This window comes from Rhinopithecus roxellana, chromosome 4 (assembly GCF_007565055.1).
Source record: "Rhinopithecus roxellana isolate Shanxi Qingling chromosome 4, ASM756505v1, whole genome shotgun sequence".
Lineage (NCBI taxonomy): Eukaryota > Metazoa > Chordata > Mammalia > Primates > Cercopithecidae > Rhinopithecus > Rhinopithecus roxellana.
In genome coordinates, this window is record NC_044552.1 from 38,223,618 (window position 1) to 38,240,854 (window position 17,237).

General features: G+C 53.4%; 1 protein-coding gene across 2 annotated transcripts; it reads right to left on the reverse strand.

Moving 5' to 3' along the window:
- Positions 1-2,513: 2,513 nt before the first annotated feature.
- Positions 2,514-15,913, reverse strand: AARS2 (alanyl-tRNA synthetase 2, mitochondrial). Of its 2 annotated transcripts, XM_010369777.2 has the most exons (22): positions 15,637-15,913; positions 14,617-14,808; positions 13,932-14,077; positions 13,536-13,703; positions 12,833-12,977; positions 9,783-9,928; positions 9,455-9,563; positions 9,029-9,067; positions 8,815-8,926; positions 7,877-8,010; positions 7,287-7,431; positions 6,883-7,055; positions 6,658-6,771; positions 6,420-6,560; positions 5,528-5,665; positions 5,308-5,417; positions 5,042-5,150; positions 4,625-4,747; positions 4,284-4,394; positions 3,589-3,672; positions 3,364-3,474; positions 2,514-2,915 (listed from the first exon to the last, which is right to left on the reverse strand). In XM_010369777.2, the coding sequence occupies exons 1-22, from the start codon at positions 15,877-15,879 to the stop codon at positions 2,751-2,753; spliced, it is 2,958 nt and encodes a 985-aa protein (XP_010368079.2). In that variant the 5' UTR covers positions 15,880-15,913; the 3' UTR covers positions 2,514-2,750. The 2 variants fall into 2 exon arrangements, with proteins under 2 accessions (XP_010368079.2, XP_030784441.1); XM_030928581.1 differs by lacking the exon at positions 3,364-3,474.
- Between the last annotated feature and the right edge of the window lie 1,324 nt (positions 15,914-17,237).

Below are 17,237 nucleotides of genomic sequence, written 5' to 3' on the forward strand. Positions count from 1 at the left end.
TAAGTCACTGAACTCCCCTGAGGTCTCCTGTTGACCTTAGGCCCTGCGGGAGGGCACCTTCCACCTTTTCCCCAGCTGAAAGTCTGGCACCAGACGCAGGAAGGTTCCAGGCCAACACAGCGCTCCTTCACACAGCCCATGCCCTGTGCCAAACACCCTTCCAGCCCTGGCGCCACAAGATGTGGCTGGGGCCCCTGATCTCCTGGAGGGTAAGAGGGACAGACTTCAGAGGGACGGTTAGTAAAAAAAGAAATTGGCCTTCAGGGAGAGAGAGGCAGCCAGGGTGGTGGGGGTTTCAAAGGGTAGCTTTAATTTCAGCTCTGCCGAGGACTACTAGTTGGTTACCCTGGATGTACATCTCGCTCTGTTAACTCATCAATAAATCAGGGGTGCCACAACTCATCTTGGCGCCCGCGGAGGAACTTGGACCAGGGCCTGTGGTGAGCACTGCTGAACAGTGGCTACTGTTCCAGTGGCCAGGATGCTGAGGCAAAGCTTTGCAAGCAGAGAGGGGCCAGGCACCGGGGATTGGGTCCGTCCAAGGCCTCACCAGTGCCTCAACAGCAAATCATCTGTGCCTTAATTAGAATGAGAAACTGTGCAGAAAATGATGCCAGGCAGGCCCACGCTGCTAGAATTTTTACTAGAGAGAACTTGGTACCCAGGGAGCCCTTGATTTGAACATAGGTCCCCTGAGGCCCTTTCCTTCATCTAGCAACAGAGATCTAGGAACAGAGACAGAGGTCCAACATCTGGCTGTCTGAGGTGGACTCATTCTGGTAGGGAAGGAGGGCTTTCCTCCCTCTCTTGGCTTCCTCCTGCTTTGAGGTGTCAATTTTCAGCTTCAGCTCAGGCTTGAGGCAGGTGCTGTACAACTTGTTTTAAGAAGTGTACTGTTCGTCTGACTCTGCTCTCCAACCTCATCACCTGCTCCTATCCCAGCTGACTGCTCAGTGGCACTGGCCACCTCACCCCCACCTCACGGCATCTGCACTGGCTGTTCCCTCAGCCTGGAATGCTCTTCCCTTAGATTTCCACATGGGTCACACCTTCACCTCCCAGCTGCCTGCTCACATGCTACCTCTCGGTAAGGGACTACCACCATCCACACTCCTAATCCCCATTATCTATTTTTCCCCCAGACCTCATCACCATCTGACACTTTCTCCCTTTTTTTGACAGGGCCTCACTCTGTTGCCTGGAGTGCAGTGGTGCAATTATAGCTCACCGTGGCCTTGAATTCCTGGGCTAAAGTGATTTTCCCACCTCAGCCTCCCAAGTAGCTGGGACCAAAGCGTGGGTAGTCTCAGCTACTTGGGAGGCTGAGGCAGGAAGATCACTTTTTTTTGTAGACAGGGTCTTGCTGTGTTTGCGCAGGCTGGTCTTGCACTTCTGGCCTCAAGCAATCCTCCAACCTCAGCCTCGTAAAATGCCAGGATTATAGGCATGAGCCATCAAGCCTGACCCTCTTCTTTTGCTTTACTGCCTGTTTCCTCCACAAGAAGCAGGCTCTACGAAGGAAGGAATCGTGTTTGGTGCCCGCCACGTTCTCAGTTGCTCAATTCATCAACAAACCAGCAGGGCCCAATTTAATTTAGAGGTCATTGCTAATTAAAGAAGTGATAGCAAAGGTCTCCACTGCTGAAATGATTTTCACAGGATGGTTCTGTGTCGTCCCAGTAGCCAGGGAGCCCTTCATCAGTGCCCACTGTTGCCTGGCACACAGAGCCTGTCTGAACACTCATGGCAATGAAGATGGCCTGATGTGGATCCTGGGTGGCCTTTCAGACAGTATGAGTTCAGACTGGTGTTAGGGCACCCATACCAGGTTGCTGGGAGGGGCAAAACTACTCTTTCTTAAAGTAACAGAACCTCTGGAGCTTCCTGTCCTCTGTGAAATTATTTACTTATTTGAGACAGAGTCTCGTTCTGTCACCCAGGCTGGAGTGCAGTGGTGCAATCTCAGCCCACTGCAACCTCCGCCTCCCAGGTTCAAGCGATTCTTCTGCTTCAGCCTCCCGAGTAGCTGGGACTACAGGCGTGTGCCACCACGCCTGACTAATTTTTTGTATTTTTAGCAGAGATAGGGTTTCACCGTGTTAGCCAGGATGGTTTTGATCTCTTGACCTCATGATCCTGCCTCGGCCTCCCAAAGTCCTGGGATTACAGGCGTGAACCACCATGCCGGCCAGTGAAATATTTTTTTTTTTTTTTTTTTAGATGGAGTCTCACTCTGTCACCCGGGATCTCAGCTCACTGCAAGCTCCGCCTCCCGGGTTCACGCCATTCTCCTGCCTCAGCCTCCCGAGTAGCTGGGACTACAGGCGCCCGCCACCTCGCCCAGCTAGTTTTTTGTATTTTTTAGTAGAGACGGGGTTTCACCGTGTTAGCCAGGATGGTCTCGATCTCCTGACCTCGTGATCCGCCCGTCTCGGCCTCCCAAAGTGCTGGGATTACAGGCTTGAGCCACCGCGCCCAGCCCAGTGAAATAATTTCTAATGTACAGTCACAGCCATAATTGCCCATGTCTTCTCATTCACCAAGGGGGTGTGTGTCTTTGGGCCCACTTCTGCCTTCCCTAGCCCATGTCTCCTTGTGTCATGTAGGGCCTAGCCCAGGTGATCCTCTTTGGCTCAGCTGCTTGGCCTCCAGCCTCTAGTCCTCGCTTCAGCCAGTGGGAAGGTTCTGCTGGCTCCTTCAGGGCTCCTGGCATTGCCTTTAGTCCACGTGGGTCCCTGGGCGGGCCTGGGTCAGAGCTGGCTGAGGGCATAGGCTCGGGCTGTACTGAGGGCAGCTTCCAGGTCAGTAGTGCTTCCGGTGCCTTGGGCCACTACTCGCGAGCCCCAGGCCTTGCCCCCCATGTGGCTGCACACTGCCAGTGCCCAGGCCTCTGCTGTGAAGGTGGGCATGGCACCCTAGGAACAGAATCAGAAGGGGAAGCGATGCAGAGTGGCCCTCCCTGCCAGCATCCACCCAAGGTACCCTCAAGAGTGGAGCTGAAGGTGATCAGCGCCCCCTTCCCAGCTGGGCACATGGTGGGGCAGTCGGGTGACAAGCTGGAGAAGGTTTGGGCTGGAAATGTGTGTGGGGAGGTTTATGAATGTGAACATCTGCTACTTGTTTACAAGGGATGTGAGGCCTGGGAGGGGTTGGTAATTAAGGAATCTCTGGTGCTTTCTGGAGTGGGGAGGGGCTGTTTTTAGGAACAAGGAGATTCCCCTATCCCTGTCCTGGAGTATTCTCATAGATACCTCCACCCAGTCTTGGCCCCTTTGTCTGGGAAGAATTAAAGGTGTAGAATCAGACAGCTGGACCAGGATGGGTATTAATGGGGGTGGTGGGCTGCTCTCCCACTTCCCTCACCTGGGCCACCTGACAGGCACACAGCACTTTCCCCATGGACTGGGGGCTGAGTAGGAGCACAGATGTGCTGGGGGCCTGCTCACACAGCTGCCGTACCACCTTCACCAGCACCTGGACCATGAAAGACAGATAGTGAGCCCATAGCTTCCCAGACCCCTAGCTACCTCCTGGTCAGGACTTTGCCCTCCTCAGACCCTGGGGCAGCCCCGCTTGGCCAGCACTCACTGAGAGAGACTCAGCAGAGACTGTGTCCACAATCAGAGGCCCCTTCGAGTGCCGCTCCAGCAGCTCCTGAGTTTTCTTTGCAGCCTATGGGGCAGGAAGGATGAGCAGAGGGGTCAGGCTCAGAGGCAGGTTTCCAATTAGCCCCCACCTCTGAACTGAGACCCAGCTAAGCAATCCCCTGCTTCCCCCACCCACCCCAAAGGTCATCAGCTCCAGGCAGAGGGGGCAGGGACTCTGCCTAGGGTGGCCTCCTTTTTGGGTCCCACATGTGTCCTTCCTCACCTCCCTCACCACTTTCCTTTCATCATAGCTTCAGGCCCCTACAAATAGGTCGCTGAAGGTGAAAGGAGGAAGGTCAGAGCACAGATGGACCAGGAGTGGGCGGGAGAAAGGGGATCCACAGTGGAGGTGTAATCAGGCCTGAATGGCACTAATCAAGTCAGCAGGCTTCCGGCGTTGGGGGGCCTGAGCCAGACTTGGGAGTTGGGGGAGAAACACAGTTTGAAAGAGACAGAAGTGGGGGAATGGCCTGGGTGATGGTTCTCAGCTGGCGGGAGAAGGAAGAAGCTGCCACCACCCCGTCCCCATGTCTTTGCACAGCCTCTGACTCACCCCCATGCCCCAGCCCTTGAGACTTCTCAGTATATGTGCTGGAGTGTCTCTGGGCACATAGGTGCAGCCAAACCTCCTCTCACCTGCCCCATCTGCAGCTTACGGATGGCAGTGTTGGCACGCCGCTGCAGCATCTTCAGTGTGGCCAGCAGCTCCCGCCGCTGCCACTGGGGCATCACAGAAGTGTCCACAGCCTATGGCCAGAAGCAGTGCATCACCCCTGCCCTTCCCTGAGCCATAGTCTCTGAGGTAGGGACCAGCAGGGCCAGGGAAGACACCCACCCTGTAGACAAACATCTGGGCCAGCTGGAGCCCAACCCGACTGGAGTGCTAGGGAGAGTCTGGAGGGGTCCAGGGAGGAATAGGGGAGGGAATAGGGCCAGGAGAGGGTGGGGAACAGCTCCACAGCAGGCGTGGCCCTCACTTCAATGAGTCGTCCTATGTCCTTAGACAGCCTCAGTGCCTCTGCCACATCCTGGCTCCCCTGACTCAGTTGCTCAGTGGCTGCTTTCACTTCCTGGGCCAGGTTCTGGCCTAGCTCTCGGGCCTGCAGGGAGGGGACAGGTAGGGTCAGGGCCGCCAGGCTTACATTCATCTCCCCAGGACAAGGCCTCTCAACTCATTACTGGTCAGGGACAAATAAGATATAACAATCAAGACCAATCAAGGCACCAGCACCAAATAAAACACATGCCAGCTGCCAACAGCTGATATGGCCACATTGGTGTGCAAGTATTAATACTGGTTCTGCTGCTGGGCACCCCTGAGCCCAAGCATGTCACCTACCTGTGTCCCATGCACCCACTCAACCCAGAAGTCCCAGGCCTACTGGCAAGCTGACCTGCTGGGCCTGCTCCCCAGTGATGGCCAGCAGGCGGGTAGTGCCCTTGGAAAGCTGGCGGTCCCCGATGATAACCAGGTCCCCTACAGCCCCTGTACGTAACAGGTGCCTGTGGGAGGAAGGAGGTAACAGAAAGTCAGGGGGCATGACAGGAGACAAGGGAGAGGCCAGAGTGCATCTCCCATCAAGGGCTGATGGCTCCAAAGACCAAGGGAAGGGCGAGGATCTGGGGCCCCTGGGCCAGGCAGCACAAAGGAGTGACTCACGTCCCACAGCATAGCTCCACAGAGGTCTGCAGTGCGGCTTGGGAGGCTGGGTCCAATGCATGGGCCACGGGTACCCCCACTGACACCACCCGTACAGGGTCTGGGTAAATCTGAGGTCAAGAGGGGACAGGCCCGTTAACTGCCAAAGGAGAAGGATAAAGCCTCCAGGTATGCCTGAAGGAGGCCCAAAATCTCCACCAAAAGGGCTTCCCCAACTCACTTCATCCAGAGAGCGCAGGCCAGGGACATGGGCAGTGAGCGCCAGGGGCACCTCCTCCATGTACACAGGCTTATCCTGCTGCACGGCCTCCTGCACAGTGTTCTCCACTGCCCGGAGCTGCTCTGGGGTCAATGCGGTCTGGAGGGGTGGGGAGGAAATGGAAAGACAAACATGCAGTCAGTCCCACACCTGTAACTGATGCACTGAAACATGGTCAATGTTCACTGAGCTATCCCCAGGTTCTAGAATAGTGGCTAGCACATGATAGGTGCTCAGTAAACACTAGCTGAGCAGACAATTCTTTTCCATAGAAAGCTATCAGGGAGTTGGGCTTACTGGAAGCTCCAGGCCTTTCACTAGGCACCAAAAGTTGAAGAAACAGAAAAAGGAGGCTGTACCCACATGGAGCTTACAAGGGGCAGTCCAATGGAAGAGAGAACTACAGGATGAGGAGATGCAGGGGCAGGGAATAAGCAGGTGGGATGGGGATTAGCCAGCAAGTACTTCCTGGAGAAAGGATTTGAGCCAGATGTGTAAGAAGGGCAGGGAGACAGGGTGGCAGCAGAGGGAGAGGACAGCCCAGTTTGAGCAAGAATGTCTCCGGTGACAGTAGAAACAAGGAAGGAGTGGCTGGAGGTGAAGGGAGGGCCCCTGCTGGAGGGCCTTCAGAATCCCACATCAGAGCTGAGTGAGGCCCTAGATACTCTGTAGCCTGACTCCTCACTGGTGCACGAGGAGCCCAAGGGGAAAGGACTTGCCCAGGGTCCCATAGTGATTGGGTGGATGTGCTGGGCCTAGAGCCCAGGCCTCTAAGAGCAACCCGCTCACAGCAGGCTGTCTCTCTTTAAGCCTGTCACCTCACATGAAGCCTGTCTTTCTGTGCCGGGCTCACCTGGGTGGTCACATCCAAGCGCAGCTGCTCAGGATTGAGATGGGAGCCCTGCTGCTCTGTGCCAGGGCCCAGGGTCTGCCGCAGCGCCCAGTTCAGCAGGTGGGTGGCCGTGTGCTTCGCCATGCAGCCTAGACGCCAGGCCTGAAATACTTTTGTCACCCAGGGTCCTGGGTGAGGGCAGGGGGTGGGGAGAGTGAAAGGCTGCAGTGTATTGGGAACAGTCAGGGAGGATCCTTACCTTATCCACATGCAGCTGCACCTGGTCCCCGATCTGCAGGCACTCAGGGGCTACTGCCTCATGCAGGATGAAACCCCCATAGACCTGGGCCCGGGCTACTGGGAACAGCACGTCCTGGGGGAGGGTAGGGGTCAGGGTGCCTGTAGCCTTTCCCTTCCCTTGGCTCCCACCCAGGCTTGGGTCTGCCACCCACAGAAATCAGCCTGGGTTGTGGTGGAGACTCACCTCTTGCCCTACCCGCACCAGGTAGCCGCGGTCTGAAGCCTGGCCCCCCTGTTCTGCATAGAAGTTGGTCCTGTCCAAGAGGAGGCCACAGCGCTGGCCTTTCCCCACGGAGGCCACTGCTGTCCCGTCCTCTGTATACAGCTGCAATACCTGGGCCTCACAGGTGCCAAACTCTGCCAGGGAACAGAATGGTTATTAGTGGTGGGCAGGGGCTGGAGATGTGAAGATGGGTCTGCCTTGGGGCTAACAGGCACCCCGCAGGGCACTTCCAGCTGGGGGGGCCACAGAGACCCCTGGTGGCCATCTTGGGGAATACATAGGGGCTCGCAGCAGCTATCTTGGACATTCTTCTCAGTAACTGGTCAGGCAAGCTTGCGGTGGCAGACCTCGGTCCAGGCTCTCACCATAACTTCCGTTGGGTCGCAGGGAGTAGTTGTACTTGGGGCTGTTGTCAGTTGGAGGCACTCCTTGGCGCTGCAGCTCCCCCAGTGCATGGACATCAAGCCACAATCCCTGCTTCTGAACTGGCTCAGCCTGCCGTGCCTGGTGCTGCAGGATGGGCATGGAAGAACTACATGGAGAATGAAAGTGGGACTTCAGCCTCGCAGGTCCCTGTCCCTGCCACACAGCTGTGGACTCTGCAGCCCTTCTGGAATAAGAATTCAGGGCTTGGCTGGCTGCTTGAGCCCCTGGGCTGGTTGGTGAACCATCCGTCATGTAGGATCCTCGGGATTAGGCCTTCTTGCCCACTGCTGCCCCTGGAAGGCCCCTCTCCAGGAAGCTGTGCTGGCTTCTGCTCCTGTGTTTAGCCCATTGGCTAGTGTTGCTTTCTACAGGTTGTGGCCTGAGGTTTTAGAAACCTCCCAGGTGAGGGGACAGATCCTATCCTCAGATTCTTGATTTCTCTCAATATCCACAGCTCTTCCCCCAGGAGCTCAGGGCTGGGGAAGGGGTGTCCCAACAGAACCCAGCATGGGGGTGCCACAGCTTGTACCTGGGCCTCCTCCTGGGCCAACCGCTCCAGTCCAGTGGAGTCCAGCTGGACCCCTTTCTCCTCCAGCATCAGCTCTACCATGTCCAAGGGGAGCCCCAGGTCTCCAGATAGTGACAAGGACCAGGCCACTTCAGCTTCAAGAAAGGAAGACAAAGAGTGTTGATTGGCCGGGCGCGGTGGCTCAAGCCTGTAATCCCAGCACTTTGGGAGGCCGAGACGGGCGGATCACGAGGTCAGGAGATCGAGACCATCCTGGCTAACACTGTGAAACCCCGTCTCTACTAAAAAATACAAAAAAAAACTAGCTGGGCGAGGTGGCGGGCGCCTGTAGTCCCAGCTACTCGGGAGGCTGAGGCAGGAGAATGGCGTGAACCCGGGAGGCGGAGCTTGCAGTGAGCTGAGATCCGGCCACTGCACTCCAGCCCCGGCGACAGAGTGAGACTCCGTCTCAAAAAAAAAAAAAAAGAGTGTTGACAAGCGGAGGGATTAGACAAAGAAGGGGAGAAAAATAAGGTCCAAGGCCCTTCTAACCACGCAGAAGCCACCAGATGCCAAACACAAATACCCCCTCCATACTGGGTAGCCTCAGGAGAGGGGTCACATTCAGGCTTCATGCCGCAAGGCCAGAGCTGGGGGTAGTCCAGGGTACTCCCTGGGCACAGGTCATTTCAAGGGAGGAGGGAAGCTCAGTCTATTCATGAAGCCAACCTAGGAAAGCAGGAGGCAGGGCTAGCTGGGCAGTGTGGACATAGGGAGAGGCAGGGTGGTGTTCCTGCTGCAGAGGGGTCTGGGTATGGAAGGAGAGTCCAGGGAGATAGGAACATTGGGCAGAGGTTGGGGGTGGACATGAGGCAAGGGGCTGGCCCAGAGCTCCCTCCTCTGCCCACCCTGGCGAGTCTCAGCAAGTCCCTTGTGCATGGGCTCGGTATCCCACTGACCAGGGAACATATCTGAAGGTCCCAGGGTCCTCAGAGTCCGATCAATGATCCGCCGACCCCGCTCCAGGGAGGCCAGGAAGGCTGCCTCGTCCTCTAACACCAGGTTGGCAATCTGAACCAGACAGAGCAGAAGTGGAGCTGGGTCTCCTTGGAAGGAGGGTCTCTCTCCACAACTCTCCCATCAAACCCTTTCTCTCCCACTGGAATCCAGTACCTGGGCTGAGTTCCTTTGCAGTTCTGGATAAGCATCTCCCTGGGGGAGGTGGAGAAGGCTGAGGAGGTGTGAAAGGCAACCAACCCACCCCCACCTCCCCACCCTGGGCCTCCCTGAGGACACCTGCCCTGGAGGCTCAGACACATTGAAGGGCTGGGAGAGGGACTCAAATGGGGAACTGGTTTCCCTATAGGGTGGCAGAAGGGGCTCATGAGGTCAAAGGCTCAGCAGTTTGGACAAGGAGCCTCAAGTTTTCCTGCTTCTTGTAAGCAAGGACAGCTTTCTTAGCTTGCTGATAGGATGCTGGGCTGGACATTTAGGGTGGGGACCTCTGGGCACCCAGGCTGGGGGCACTGTCTAGGCTCAGTGGTAGGCTCCCCAAAGTGCCCAGGGAGGCCCACAGTGGAGAAGAAGCTCTGTCCTTACCAATATCTCCACCACTACAGGCACCAGGCTGCCTAGGAAGCCCGGTGGTGCCTTTAAGATCTCCATGGAGAAACGCACAGCTCGACGGAGGATCCGACGAAGAACCAGCCTAAAGGGGTTCAGAGCCCAGACATGAACCCCTAGCAGCTCATGGTCAGCAATATGGGGAGTGAGAAGGACAAGATCCACAGTGTGTGCTCCCACCCCAAAGCTCTCCCTCTCCCCATTCCTCCTACTGGCTCAACCAGACCCACCTCTCCTCTTCCTTCCCTCCTCCACCTGTGACCCCCAGCAGCCCCTGTCCTCTCTGTAGCCCTTCCAGACTCACGGGGGACCTGACATCCCAGGGAAGACGCCATCAGAAATGCAGACACTGAGTGTGCGGATGTGGTCAGCCACCACGCGGTACGCTGTGTCTGTGCGCCCCTCGTCTGCCACCCCTACCCGGCCCAAGTAAGGGGGTGCCCTGCAGCCCTGGGAAGCAGGAGAGAAAGAGTCAGCCAGTGGCCCTGCCTGAACTGGCCCAGGCAGGTGCTCTTTATCGCCTCTAGAGCATCTGCCTTCAGCCCTAAAGCCAACCACATCCAGAATGGCCTTGCCAGTCCAGTCCTGGGCTGAGAAGCCTCACAGATGAGCAGGAGCCAGGCCCTGCCCTCACGGGGCTCATATTTGGTGCTACAAGTGAACATATCTGTGATCATTTACTGAATTTCTATCAGAACTGGGTGAGAACTTGAACAACATGACCTCTAATCCCCAAAACAGCCCATTCCAGGAGGTATTAGTATCCTTGCTTTACAGAAGAGGAAGCTGAGGCTCAGAGGAACTCAGTGACACAAGGCTACCCAGCTCTCAAGGAGCAGATCTGAGATCTCAGCCGGGCCTGTCGGACTCCAGGTGCTCTCCACTACCTGTTCTTGCCTCTCCCATCTTTTGTGGGGGTGGGCAGGGAGAGAGAGTGTAAACTACATACATGGAAATGCTCCAAAGCAGGGAGCTTGATTCACCTAGCTCCAAACCTCTCTCTTCCCCAAACTTCTTCATCTAACAGTCATGCCATTCAGTGTGTTGCTCAAATCAATTGTCTGGGAGCCATCTTTGAATTCTTTCCCCTACCCATCGTAATCCATCAGTGGATCCTTTCGCTTCTACCTCCATGAGATCTCTCAACTCAATCTACTTGTCTCTACTTCCACTGCTGTTAGCCGAAGTCATGCCCTGTGGTTCTTGCCTGGATCAATAATAGCCTCCCAATTGATTCCTAAGTTTCTGCTCTCATCTCCCTCCAGTTCATCCTCCACACAGTAACAGGAGTAGGCTTTTAAAAGTGTACATCATGCTGGGCACAGTGGCCTCACACCTGTAATCACAACACTTTGGGAGGCTGAGGCGGGTGATCACCCGAGGTCAGGAGTTTCAAACCAGCCTGGCCAACTTGGTGAAACCCCATCTGTACTAAAAATATAGATTTTTTGTGTGACGACGGGTGCCTGTAATCCCAGCTACTCTAGAGGCTGAGGCATGAGAATCGCTTGAGCCCAGGAGACAGAGGTTGCAGTGAGCTGAGATCATGCCACTGCACTCCAGCCTGGGTGACAGAGCAAGACTCTGTCTCAAAAAAAAAAAAAAAAAGAAGAGTTCTCAGTGGGGAGTGGCATGACCTGATGTACATTTTTATTTATTTATTTATTTTTGAGATGAAGTCTCACTCTGTTGCCCAGGTTGGAGTGCAGTAGCACGATCTCAATTTATTGCAACCTCTACCTCCTGGGTTCAAGTGATTCTCCTGTCTCAGCCTCCTAAGTGGCTGGGACTACAGGTATGTGTCAGCATGCCTTGCTGATTTTTCTATTTTTTAGTAGACAGGGTTTTGCCATGTTGGCCAGGCTGGTCTCCAACTCCTGACCTCAAGAGAACCACCTCCCTCTGCCTCCCCAAGTGCTAGGATTACAGGCATGAACCACCGCACCCAGCCCTTAGAACCCTTCTTGCCACTCTGAGAATCAAAGCCCCACTTTGGACTTCAAGGCCCACAAGACTGAACTCTGCCCTCTTGTCTGTGGTAGACTGTTCACAAAAATGGCCCTTTCCTATGCATATGCCACTTTAAAAATGGGACTTTACAGCTGTTTCCCATTAAGGAATAGACTCTGTTTCTCCATCCCCTGAATCTGTGCTGGCTTTGCGACTTGCTTTGGCCCACAGAATATACTGGAAACAACACTGTTCTAAGCCTATGTGTCTGCTCTCTGTCTTGGAACCTTGCTGAGCTGTGATGTGGACAAGCCCAGACCAGCCAGCTAGGTGATGACAGACACATGGCCCAGTCACCCCTACTGCCTCCAAACTGACAGCCAGCCAAGCCCCAGAGGAGGAGCTGCCTCTTAGCTGACCACAGATGGATGAGTGAGCTCACACAAGACCAAAGAATGAGCCAGCTAAGCCCAGCCTAAACTCTAGCTCACAGACTCAGGGGTCAAATACATGGTTGGTGATTAAGCCACAGAGCATTAGGGTGGTTTGTTATACAGCAAAAGCTAATTGACACATGTTCCTATTATATCCCATGGGATTCTCCTTTAGCTGGCTGGCCACCTTTTTGTTTCTGGCATATGTCAAGCCCTTTCTTGGGGGGCAATGGGGAGGGTATAAGCTATACACACATGGAAATGCTCCAAAGCAGAGAGCTTGATTCACCTAGCTCGAAAGCTTTCTCTTCCCCAGGCTTCTTCATCTCAGTAAACAGTCATGCCATTCACTGTGTTGCTCAAGCCAATAGCCTGGGAGCCATCTTTGATGTCTCTTTCCCCTCCCCATCTAATCCATCAGTACCAAGGTCCTTGGTACCTGCTGTCCCCTCTGCCTGGAAAGAGCTTCTTGTGGCTGACTCCTCCTTCTTCGGGGCTCAGCTCAAAGGTCATCTTCTTGGTGAGCCTTCCCTAAGTACCTTATCTAAGATTCCTCTGTACCCCTCCTTCTTCCTAGTTACTTTCACCCATGTTTACTGCCTGTTCACAATCTGTAAGCTATTACTTTGTTCTTTAACACATTTACTGTCTATCTCTCATGCTAGCATATAATCTCCATGATCTCTTTCCTGCTTACTGCTGTGTCTTCTGTACCAAACACAAAGCACTTAACATAAAGCAAGCACTCAACAAGTATTTTCTGAATAAATGAAAGAGGTAAGGAGTTAGGAGGAACAGCAGGTAATAAGTAATGAATCCCAGTGTCTTGCTTGACGTCTTGGAATTCTTGGTCGGTTATTGTCCTCAGATGCTGAGAACACTCTTGAGTTCTCAACAAAGATGGAATGCAATGGGGCTGAGGGCTGTGATGAGCAAGTTGGAGGGCTTCTGGAAGGGAAGAGGCACTTACCTGCTGTATGGCGTGGAGCAGCGGGGAAAAGAGGTCAGTGTCATAGGTGGAGTGTTTGCCTTGCAGCACAGCCACCAGCCTTTCCAGGCCCATTCCTGTGTCCACATGCCACTGGGGCAAGGGCTGTAGGCTTCCATCTGCCTCTCTGTCCAGGGAAGGTGTGCAAGGTGAGGCCCCACCCAGGATTACAGGTGTGAGATGCCCAAGTGGAGTAGAGAAATGTTGGGTGGCGGGGAGCCCAAGGGGGCTGACAATGGGAGGAACCAGACAATCAGTATCTTCCCCTGCCACCCTGCAATAGCAGATGATGATGGCCTTGGGGTCCCGTCCTTTCTCATATAGAGCTATCTCCACTCTCACCCCTGCTTGGGCCCTTGCCTGGGCAGCAGACATCCCATCTTGGGACAGAATTCTTTGCCCCTAGAAAAACATGTTAAGGCTAGAAGAAAATCTGAGATCATCAAGTTCAACTCAACTTGTTGATCATCAAGTTCAACAGAGAATAGCAGTGACTTGTTTAAGCTGTCACAGGCAAAGACTACAATTAAATCAGTTATTATCTATAAGGTGATGAGAATTGTGCCTGGCACATGGTAAGCACCATTTACGTGTTTGTTTTTATATGAAACAGATCAAAGTCTTCTAATTGCCACCTTTTCCACTTCTAGCCAGGGATTCTCGTCCTGCTTCAGCACCCCCTTACCTGTTGTGTTGCATGAAGACCAGGTTCCAAAGTTCTACCAGCTGTGGGGCTCCCACCCCACCAGCAAGGTCATAGTGGATCTCAGTACAGGGTCCACAAGGGCCGGTATCCCCCATCTCCCAGAAGTTCTCTTGTGGTCCAAAGGAAAGCACACGAGTAGCAGGCACCCTGGGGAGAAAGGCAGGCGAGTGGTGGGAGACAGACAGACCCAGAAGCTGGGACCCTCTCTGCCATGACAGCCCCTCCCTCAAGTCGAAGCTCAGCAAGAGGAAGAACAGGGCTAAGTCCACAGTATCCTGGAATGAAATGCTGAGACTCTGAGGATTGGTGCTGGTAGTCTCCATTATCCAGTCCTCCTGCCCTCCAGGAATGAACATAAGTAGGGGGTTGACTTACCCTAAGCTCAGCCAAATGTCCCTGGTCTCCAGGTCTGGCTCCAGCCCTGCCTTAGGGTCACCATCAAAGTAGGAGACCCAGAGCCTTTCCACAGGGATCCCATAGACCTGAGTCAGCAGTTCCCAGGCCATGCTACATGCCTCCTCCTGCAGCAGAAACCAGCATGGGGTGGGGGGAGAAAGATGGGTGAGACGGAGACCCCACTGAAGTAATCAAGCCACATGAGTTTAGCTCCCCACTTAAGACAGAAGCATTTCTGCGGCCATCTTGTTCCCAGAATAAGCCATGAACCATTACTGCCTCTGAGTGTTTACTGCCCAGAAAGCTTCCCCTTCTTCTAAATCCTATCTTCTTTCAAGTCCCAGAACAAGTCCCACTTTCACATGAAATTCGCTGCCTACTCTAGCCTGGAGTGATCTTTAACTTTAGTAAGTACCTTAGCATTGCTATTTGACCATTTACTCAAACAACAATTTTTGAGTAGTCATTAGGCAGGAAGCAGAGTCTCTGCCCTTCAGGGACTTACAATCCAATCAGGGAAGCGAGGTAATTCCTGTTAACACCTGCTCAACTAGCACTTTGCCTCCACATCTGGTATTAGGCCCTGCCTAAGCAGCAGACAGTACAATGGAAACAGGACAAACTGACTCCCTTCTTGGCTGATCAATGCTCCCTAGAGACTCACCTTAAAATATTCACCTCCAAAGGCCCAATTGCCAAGCATTTCAAAGAAGGTATGATGGGAAAGGTCTCGACCCACATCTTCCAGGTCGTTATGGCGTCCTCCAGCTCTCACACATTTCTGGCTGTTGGCCACACGTCGGAAGCCTGCCATTTCGCTTCGTGGATCCACGGTGCCCAGAAAGATTGGCTTGAACTGGAAGCACGTGGCGGGGAGGAGGAGAGAGGGATATCCCAATTTCTCAGTAGAAGGGAAATGTGGGGATTGGGGATAGGGATGGCTGTTCAGACCGAAGGCTGACGGTGCCCCTGAGAGTGCACTGTAATCTTGGTCTAGGAGGACAACCTGGGAGCCTGGAGACAGCCATCTCTGGTATGTGGGGAGCACAGAAGAGGTAAATAAATCATGAACCGGAGACCCTCTGCTAGTAAAATGAGCAAGGTAAAAGGAGGAATGTGTTGGGAGCTGGAAACAGGGCACTGAAATGTGGCATCCTCCGTCTCGGCTTCTTCAACCACACCCAATAACTTCAGGGTACAAAACTAAGACTTATTTAGTAGGGATCCCAGACGGCCTCTAAGGTTAACTTACGCCGCCCCTATTTTACAGATGAGGACAATGAAGTCTAGAAAAGGTAAGTGGCTGATAAAAATCAAAAGCTTAGAGAATAGTACTCAGCACCCAACAGGTGATCAGTAAATATTTAATGAAAGCGTTATCTTTATTTAAAGAGCGAATAAATGAAATGGGATTTCCCCCACCAGTCTGCCCCCACGGGATTCCACTCCAGCCATTTCTGGACCTAATACTCAATTCCAATTCAGAAGTTCCCAGGTCAAGCCCTCCCCAAGCCCTCCCTATACTCTGAGCGCCGCACCCCCATCACTTTACCCAACCAAGCACCGCCCTCTTTCCCCAAAAGCTACGAACTCCGCCTCTCGCTTCTTTTGCCCAATCCTGCAGCGTCTTTCTCACCGGAAAACTTACAAACTCCGCTCCCTATCAGTATGGTTCGGCCCTCACCTGGTTCATGCCCGCGTTGACAAAAAGCAAACTGGGGTCGCCGCGGGGCCGCACGGAGGCGGAGGGCACCAGCCGGTGGCCATGGCGGTCCCGAAAGAAGTTCAGAAAGGCGGCCCTCACGGCCGAGGCCTTGGCTGCAGGGGGCTCGGATGAGAGCGGCCGATGGCTGGGGCCCCGCCATGCGGGCGACCTTCGAATGGCCCGCCGCAGCCGCCGGGCTGCAGCTGCCACCGACGCTGCCATCTTAGCTCCGGGCAGTGACTTTACGGGGTCAAAGAGTGACGAGGAAAGGAAGCCAGGCGTTTCCTACAGCGGCCCCTGGCTGTAGGAGGACTCAGGGGGCGGCTCTGCCGCCGGTGTGGAAGTAATCGATTGGGTCGCTGGCAGAAGTCGATCTAGCACAGCGCCTGGCACATAGTAGGTTTTTAATTCATTCGGCATTAAACACATATTCAGAGCCTAGTGTGTGCTAGGCATTGTTTTGGGCGTTTAGGGTACAAAATTAACAAAATGCCCTGCCCATTGAAATCTGTATTCTAGCAGTAATTGCTGTTGTGCTTATTAGTTTTGCAAAGTTACAAATGGGGTTGCAATAAACAAGTGTGGATTCAACTTCGTGTGTGTGTGTATGTGTGTGTGTGTTTTGTGTGGGTGTTTCCAGGCTGAGGGAAGAAGGCAGAGAGTGACAGAGGAGTATCAGCATTCATTCAAGAGGTATTCAACAAATAGTTTTTGAAGACCTAGTATGTGCTAGACAACGTTCTAGGCATTTGCCAGTTCCCTTGGACCTTGGCATCAGACACCGCCATTTTGCCCTTGAAGCAGGAGTCTATAGGAGAACACAGAAACCAAACAGCATCTGCTATATTATTAATTGCCTAACATTTGGTCTTGTCATTTGCCTGGGGATCAGGGAGAATCCAGGTCGTCAAGGCAGGAAGAAGCTGTTGGCTGATAGCTGCAGAGATTTCACTCTCTAAGCCTTCTAATGCACTGAGGTTCTGTGTGTTTTCGTTTAAGGTAAGAGATATACCCGTCCTACCTCTCCCTTCTGTCTTTCCATAGTAGCAGCTGTGACCCTGAAGCCAACAGGCCCTTGTGGATGCAGTCAGGGTGCTCATGGGGTTTCTTATGATGCCCTTGGCTTGGAAAATTAAACAGATTGGGAAGAGAGAAGAGAATCTGCCAAGCTAAAACTCAATAGAAGTTCCAGCGCTGAGGTCAGTGTAATAATGGAGAAGGCCTTAACCATCCAGGTGGTCTATTTTAGCCACCATTCTGTGTGTGTTAAGTTATTTGGGGTCTTTGGATACATAGTTTCTTTGGGGAATCTACATTGGACTTGAATTTCTATAGTGATAGTTAATTCTCAACTTTGTATTCTGACAGCACCTATAACTCCTATTCCATGATCCCCTTTTTCTCCCTTTGCCCACATAGAGTAAAGGTATTGTTTTGAAAGTGTGTTTGGCCTATTTTGGTTTTTCCAGTGTTTCTGGAACAGGAAGCTAAAATCAGCTGGGGATTTCTGCGAGATTGATGATTTTTGTTTTGTTTTGTTTTGTTTTTTATTTTTTTTGAGACGGAGTCTCGCTTTGTCG

Excerpts from the sequence above, each read along its gene's own strand:
- AARS2 (XM_010369777.2), bottom strand. The coding sequence starts at position 15,879 with ATGGCAGCGTCGGTGGCAGCTGCAGCCCGGCGGCTGCGGCGGGCCATT. Across the intron at positions 14,809-15,636 it reads TCAACGCGGGCATGAACCAG|TTCAAGCCAATCTTTCTGGG; the intron begins GTGAGGGCCGAA and ends ACGTGCTTCCAG. Across the intron at positions 2,916-3,363 it reads GTGCCTGTCAGGTGGCCCAG|GGTGCCATGCCCACCTTCAC; the intron begins GTGAGGGAAGTG and ends TTCTGTTCCTAG.